General features: G+C 50.3%; 1 protein-coding gene across 4 annotated transcripts in view; it reads right to left on the bottom strand.

Annotated features, from left to right (window-relative positions):
* Positions 1 to 7,500, bottom strand: part of zgc:158766 (uncharacterized protein LOC100009641 homolog) — a 34,488-nt gene that overhangs the window by 6,886 nt on the left and 20,102 nt on the right. For 3 of the 4 annotated variants that reach the window (XM_042107084.1, XM_042107085.1, XM_042107082.1), the window contains exons 14-20: positions 6,589 to 7,436; positions 6,131 to 6,383; positions 5,782 to 5,871; positions 5,231 to 5,455; positions 4,118 to 4,288; positions 1,381 to 1,558; positions 802 to 918 (exon numbers count right to left, since the gene is read on the bottom strand). In XM_042107084.1, coding sequence (XP_041963018.1) covers positions 802 to 918; positions 1,381 to 1,558; positions 4,118 to 4,288; positions 5,231 to 5,455; positions 5,782 to 5,871; positions 6,131 to 6,383; positions 6,589 to 7,436 — 1,882 coding nt within the window. The remainder of the gene's footprint in view (positions 1 to 801; positions 919 to 1,380; positions 1,559 to 4,117; positions 4,289 to 5,230; positions 5,456 to 5,781; positions 5,872 to 6,130; positions 6,384 to 6,588; positions 7,437 to 7,500) is intronic. The other variant, XM_042107083.1, reaches the window with a different exon arrangement.

The raw sequence follows: 7,500 nt of genomic DNA on the forward strand, positions 1-7,500 counted from the left end.
TGTGTGTGTGTGTGTGTGTGTGTGTGTGTTTGTGTGTGTGTGTGTGTGTGTAAGCGCTGCTCTCTTTAAGGAGTCAATCAGAAGAGAGGATGACTTGACATGAAAAGGTGAGAAATGAGACAGCTCTGTGTTGGAATGTGGACACACACACACACACACACACACTCACACACACCTGAGCTATTAGTTCCATCAGTCTACACACACACCTGCCAAAAACGAGCCCAGACCAATCTAACAGTGAACCAGCAGCAACCTCTTCCTCTCTCTCTTACCCCCCCCCCCCCACACACACACACCACCCGGCTCTCTCACTTGCTTCCCCTCTCCCTCCCTTTCTCTCTCCCTCTCTCTCTCTCTCTCCCTTTCTTTCTCTCTCTCTCTCTTTACAGTAGGAGGGGTAGGAGGTTGCTACAGTATGTGCAGGTGGGGAGGATGAGTGTCGTTGTCCAGATCAGAAGTGGTTATTATGGTCTGCATGTTTCCAGATCAGAAGTGGTTATTATGGTCTGCATGTTTCCAGATCAGAAGTGGTTATTATGGTCTGCATGTTTCCAGTTTTCAGTGGATGTTTCTTTTAGTTTCACTTAAACACCTTAATAAAGATTTAATGAAGGAGTGTCTCTCTTTCCCCCTCTCTTTCCCCTAAACAAAAAGTACCACATGTGTGTGTGTGTGTGTGTGTGTGTGTGTGTGTGTGTGTGTCGTACCTGAGCTCTTCATGATGCAGTCTATCACATGGACACTGATGGCTGTGTGTTTGTGTGTGTGTGTGTGTGTGTGTGTGTGTGTGTGTGGTACCTGAGCTCTTCATGATGTAGTCTATGGCCCGGTCACTGATGGCGGCCTCACTGGGCTTGATGTCCATGAAGGGCTTGCTGCCGATCCCCATGGAAACCATCTCCTGCATGCGCAGCTCTGACAGACACAGAGGAGTTCCAAGAGATCTCAGCAGAAGCTACCACACGTGTGTGTGTGTGGTGTGTGGTGTGTGTGTGTGTGTGTGTGTGTGTGTGTGTGTGTGTGTGTGTGTGTGTGTGTGTGTGTGTGTGTGTGTGTGTGCATATGCGTGTGTGTGTGCGTATGTGTGTGTGTGTGTGTGTGTGTGTGTGTGTGTGTGTGTGCGTATGTGTGTGTGTGTGTGTGTGTGTGTGTGGTGTGTGTGTGTGCGTGTGTGTGCGCGTATGTGTGTGTGTGTGTGTGTGTGTGTGTGTGCGTATGGGTATGGGTATGTGTGTGTGTGTGTGTGTGTATGGGTATGTGTGTGTGTGTGTGTGTGTGTGTGTGTGTGTGTGTGTGTGTGTGTGTGTGCGTATGCATGTGTATGTGTGCATGCATGTGTGTGTGTGTGTGTGTGTGTGTGTGTGTGTGTGTTCTGACCTCTGTTGCGTAGCGCCTGTCTCCAGAGGATCTTGCCGATGATGCTGGTCCAGGAGGCCTTGACCTCAGGTGACCCCGCCTGCAGGATGAAGGTGTCCTGCGACTTCCTGCGGCGGAACCAGATCTCGAACCGCAGGCCACTCTCGCCCACACTCTCCGTCATGCCAATCTCCGCCGTCTGTGTGAGTGGAAGATGTTTGACACACACAGTTTGCGTTTTAGTCAGGATAGATAGGCTTTACACACACACACACACACACACACACACACACACACACACACACACACACCTAGAAAAGTAATGACTGACAAGATGGATTTCTATGTGCTTACATAGACGTCTTTCAGCAGCTGAGTCTTTGTGTGTAGGTGTGTGTATGTGTATGTGTGTATAAAGGTCCAACGTGCAGTGGCATGTACAGTGAGAAGCCATGTACACACACACACACACACTTCCACAGGATTAGTTGAATCGCAACCAAAAATCTTGCTGTCTTGTTTCCCAACTGGCAATTTTTTCTGAACCCAATAAAAACATAATAAAACACACACATGCACGCACACTCACACAACACACATATACACACACACACTTCCCTTTTTTCAGAATCTTGTACAGCCAATAGAAGCTCAGAGGAAAACACTACTCTTCAATTCCAAACCAGGCACCCAGGAGCTCAAAAGGGTCCCCCAACCTTTCACAAAAAACATACCAGCGGTCAGCAGCCTCTTTAAACCCACAAAAGGGACATTTCCTCAGAGCTGCTGGACTCAGGTAGCCCTGTGAACGAGCCTCCATTGCAAATCGGCCGTACGTTTCTCAACAGGAGGCTCGTTCACGGGTGTGTGCATGTGTGTTGTGTTGTGTGTGTGCGTGCATGTGTGTGTGTGTTGTGTGTGTGCGTACGTGCAAATCGGCAGCACGTTTCTCAACAGGAGGCTCGTTTACGGGGCGTGTTCATGTGTGTGTGTGTTGTATGTGCGTGCGTGCATGTGTGTGTGTGTGTGTGTGTGTGTTGTGTGTGTGTGCGTGCATGTGTGTGTGTGTGTGTTGTGTGTGTGTGTGCGTGCGTGCGTGCATGTGTGCAAACGTGCAAAAAACGTACGTTTTTCAATAGGAGGCTTATAAAGAGGCGTCCAGTATCCAAAAACACTTCTGGCCACTTCCACGTAGGGGTCTGCACTACCGCCTTCCACACAGACACACACACACACGCGTGTGCACACACACACACACACACATTCCTTTGCAGACCTCTACCTCCATGTCACTGGAGCAGTGCGGCCTGATAATTCATGTTCACATGACACCTCTTTAGTGTCCCACTGCACATATGACACCTCTTTAGTGTCCCACTGCACATATGACACCTCTTCACATATAACACCTCTTTAGTGTTCCACTACACACATGACACCTCTTTAGTGTTCCACTACACATATGACACCTTCACATATGACACCTCTTTAGTGTCCCACTACACATATGACACCTCTTCACACATGACACCTCTTTAGTGTCCCACTACACATATGACATGACACCTCTTTAGTGTCCCACTACACATATGACACCTCTTTAGTGTCCCACTGCACACATGACACATCTTTAGTGTCCCACTACACACATGACACCTCTTTACATATGACACCTCTTTAGTGTCCCACTGCACACATGACACCTCTTTAGTGTCCCACTACACATATGACACCTCTTCACACATGACACCTCTTTAGTGTCCCACTACACATATGACATGACACCTCTTTAGTGTCCCACTACACATATGACACCTCTTCACACATGACACCTCTTTAGTGTCCCACTACACATATGACATGACACCTCTTTAGTGTCCCACTACACATATGACACCTCTTTGTGTCCCACTGCACACATGACACATCTTCACATATGACACCTCTTTAGTGTCCCACTACACATATGACACCTCTTTACATATGACACCTCTTTAGTGTCCCACTACACACATGACACCTCTTTAGTGTCCCACTACACACATGACACCTCTTTACATATGACACCTCTTTAGTGTCCCACTACACATATGACATGACACCTCTTTAGTGTCCCACTACACATATGACACCTCTTTACATATGACACCTCTTTAGTGTCCCACTGCACACATGACACCTCTTTAGTGTCCCACTGCACACGACACCTCTTCACACATGACACCTCTTCAGTGTCCCACTGCACACATGACACCTCTTCCCACATGACACCTCTTTAGTGTCCCACTACACACATGACACCTCTTCACACATGACATCTCTTTAGTGTCCCACTACCACTGATCTATAAAGAACACACAGTGCCCACTACACACATGACACCTCTTCACATATGACACCTCTTTAGTGTCCCACTACACATATGACATGACACCTCTTTAGTGTCCCACTACACATATGACACCTCTTTAGTGTCCCACTACACATATGACACCTCTTCACACATGACACCTCTTTAGTGTCCAACTACACATATGACACTAAAGAGGTGTCCCACTGCAAAGACAAATCCTCTTTCTGTCACCAAGACTGAAGGACAGTGATATCTCATATCCCATCACGCCACGGACAACAGCATCATCAGGCACCCTCTCTAGGATACCAGATACCGGTCTCTCGCTGAAGTGAGGGATTGAGTGTGTAAGTGTGTGTGTGTGTGTGTGTGTGTGTGTGTGTGTGTGTGTGTGTGTGTGTGTACCTTGTAAGACTGTTTGTAGATGTAGATGTCGTATCCACCCTCGATCTTCTTGGTCTTGCTGAAGAGGATGAGGTCTTCGAAGAGGAAGACATGACGCAGGTACTTACGGCGGCCACACCACACCATAAACTCATCCTGGCAACGCAACTCACCCTGCTCCTTCAAGTTCACCTGCAGCACACACACACACACACAAACACACACACACACAGGAATTGTAAAGAAACGGTATACATTGTGTGTTTGTACTCTACAGACAGGCACCTCTGTTTTCTCCGGTCACTTCCTGTAAAGTCCATAATACATTTGGGGCAGCCGTGGCCCACTGGTTAGCACTCTGGACTTGTAACCGGAGGGTTGCCGGTTCGAGCCCCGACCAATGGGCCGCGGCTGAAGTGCCCTTGAGCAAGGCACCTAACCCCTCACTGCTCCCCGAGCGCCGCCGTTGTAGCAGGCAGCTCACTGCGCCGGGATTAGTGTGTGCTTCTGTTCACTGTGTGCTGTTTGTGTTTCACTAATTCACCGATTGGGTTAAATGCAGAGACCAAATTTCCCTCACGGGATCAAAAAAGTATATATACTTATACTTATACTAGTCATAATAATTGCCTACAAGCATTCGATTTAGAACGTTTCTGACTTAAATTACTGAGTTATACTATTTCTGAGTTAAATTACTGAGTTATACTGTTTGTGAGTTAAATTACTGATTTAAACGGGTATAGTGGCATCTCCATAAGATTCCTGCACTTGTAACGACATATGTTAGCATCTGCCCCTATATGGTAGCTTTATAGACAGACACCTATCCATTAGCATCTGCCCCCATATGGTAGCTCTGTAGCCACCTAGCCATTAGCATCTGACCTATATGGTAGCTCTGTAGCCACCTAGCCATTAGCATCTGACCTATATGGTAGCTCTGTAGCCACCTAGCAATTAGCATCTGACCTACAGTATATGGTAGCTCTGTAGCCACTTGTCCATTAGCCTCTACCTAGATTTGTAGCCACCTGACCATTCTCTCCACTAGCATAACAGCTACCTCAATGTTGCAATGTTTTTTTTGTTTTTTTCCCCCAGTCCTCTGACATCATATCCTGTGGCCCTTACATCACATCCTCTGATAGCATCCATGGCGAGCAGGTCATTGCCGTGGCGCAGCTGGAAGGTGACCATGTCGTGGGCAGTGCGTAGGTCGCGTAGCTCCGCCTCCTGGGCGGGGCCACACTGCTTGATGAGGTCTTTGAGCAGGAGGGCATATTTACTCATGCGCTGGATCGGTTTCAGCAGGTACGACGCCACATCCATGTGGTCACCCAGCTCCAGCTGCTTATTCTACACACACACACACACACACACAAAGGTTAACACACACATAAATACGCACAATGACACATAAAGACACAGAAACAGAGGTATACACACACACACATACACAGATAAATACACACATACACACACATATACAGAGGTATACACACATGCACACAAGCACATGGATAAAGAAATACACACACACACACACCTTGAAGAAGCTGTTTGACAGACGCACATACACACACTCTCTCTCTCTCTCTCACACACATACACACGCACACACACAAACTTTGAAAAAGCTGTTTGACAGAAAGACAAACACACACACACACACACACACAGACCTTGAAGAAGCTGTTTCCATGGCTGGAGAGTAGAGCATCTGAGCGTGGCTTGTTCTTGCTGTAGAGGGCGTACATGCCAAACTGATCCTCCTGAAGAGCAACACAGTCAGTCAATGTGTGTGTGTGTGTGTGTGTGTGTGTGTGTGTGTGTGTGTGTGTGTGTGTGTGTGCGTGTGTGCGTGCGCACGCGCGCACGTGTGTGTGCGCGCGTGCATGTGTGTGTATACTCATGTGAGTGAGGAAACACTGGCTGGCACTGAGCGGTGTGTGTGTGTGTGTGTGTGTGTGTGTGTGTGTGTGTGTGTGTGTGTGTGTGTGTGCGTGCGTGCGTGTGTGTGTGTGTACTCACGTGAGTGAGAAAACACTGGCTGGCGCTGAGCGGTGTGTCTGTGCACTGCTCCAGCTCCCTGAGGAAGTGGTGTGTGTGGAATGCCCAGAGCTTCTCCAGGTTCCCAAAGACAATGCTGCGCTTGCCCCGCAGGTCCTGCGGCAGGTCTGGACGCTCCATCTCAGGGAAGTAGTGCTGGATCACGTAGCTTAGCGACCGCACGTACTCACGCTCCGTACTGACCATCTCAGCCAAGATGTGCTGGATCTTACTGCTGACACACACACACACAGAGAGTATATGAGTGTGTGTGTGTGTGTGTGTGTGTGTGTGTGTGTGTGTGTGTGTGTGTGTGTGTGTGTGTGTTCTCACCTGCTGTGTGTCTTGGTGTCCGTGTCCCTGTGCGTGAGTGTGTGTGTGTGTGGACTGCCTTCCAGATCCAAATAACCAAAAATAAAAGCATTCAAATGTGTTCTCACCTGCTGTGTGTCTTGGTGTCCGTGTCCCCGTGCGTGAGTGTGTGTGTGTGTGTCCTGGCTGGGGTGGAGAGGCTCTGACTGCGGGTGAGGACAGGGCTCTTGACCTCTGACCTTTGCAGGGTCTTCTCCGCACACACGTTATTGGTGACCTCCAGCCCACGGATGTGGACACCCGAGTAGCCTCGCACGGCGCTGCTCGCTCCCGCCCCCCGTGGCTCGTGCACACTCGCGCTGCTGGTGCACGTGGCCATCTCGTAGCTGCCGCCGGTCTTCCTCATCATCTTCCTCAGCGGTGGTTTGCGGAGACGTGCCGCGGCGCTAGCGGCGGAGCGCATAGGCGGCTCCGAGCGGCTTGACACAAATGAGTCCACCGTGCAGTCGCTGTCCGTGTCATCAAACGGCGACGCACCGCTGCTGTCGCCCGCCCGCCCATCCACCGGGGGAAACAGGAAGTGGGAGTGGCTAGGGGAGGAAGAGGCGGAGCCAGTGGGGGTATAGAGTGGGTCAAACAGGAAGGAGGAAGTGCGCTCGGGCGACGCCCCCAGAGGGGATAGCTGAGGAGGCGTGTGGCTGCAGTCCCGCTGGTCACCATCAGGGGCTGCTGTGCTAGAATGTGTGAGAGCATCTTCCAGCTGGGCGTGTGCTACCTGGCACCTCCTCCAGAGGGCGCTACACCTCTCGCCTACTCGTGCGAGCCCCAGGCCCTCGGCTGCCTCCCTCATGGTGCTGAAGTGCTCGTGGGAGAACCCCCGGCCCTCCTCACGCACCTCCTGCAGCGCCACCCCACACTCCCACTCGTCCCCCCCCAGCTGCACACACTCCGCACAGCAGGCCAGCCAGCGCTCCGCCTGGGGGACAGAGGGAGCACATCGTTACACTCATACACCAGACCTCAGTGACATGTTTCAGAAC

The sequence above is a fragment of the Alosa sapidissima genome, chromosome 10 (assembly GCF_018492685.1).
Source record: "Alosa sapidissima isolate fAloSap1 chromosome 10, fAloSap1.pri, whole genome shotgun sequence".
In the NCBI taxonomy this organism is placed as follows: Eukaryota; Metazoa; Chordata; class Actinopteri; order Clupeiformes; family Clupeidae; genus Alosa; species Alosa sapidissima.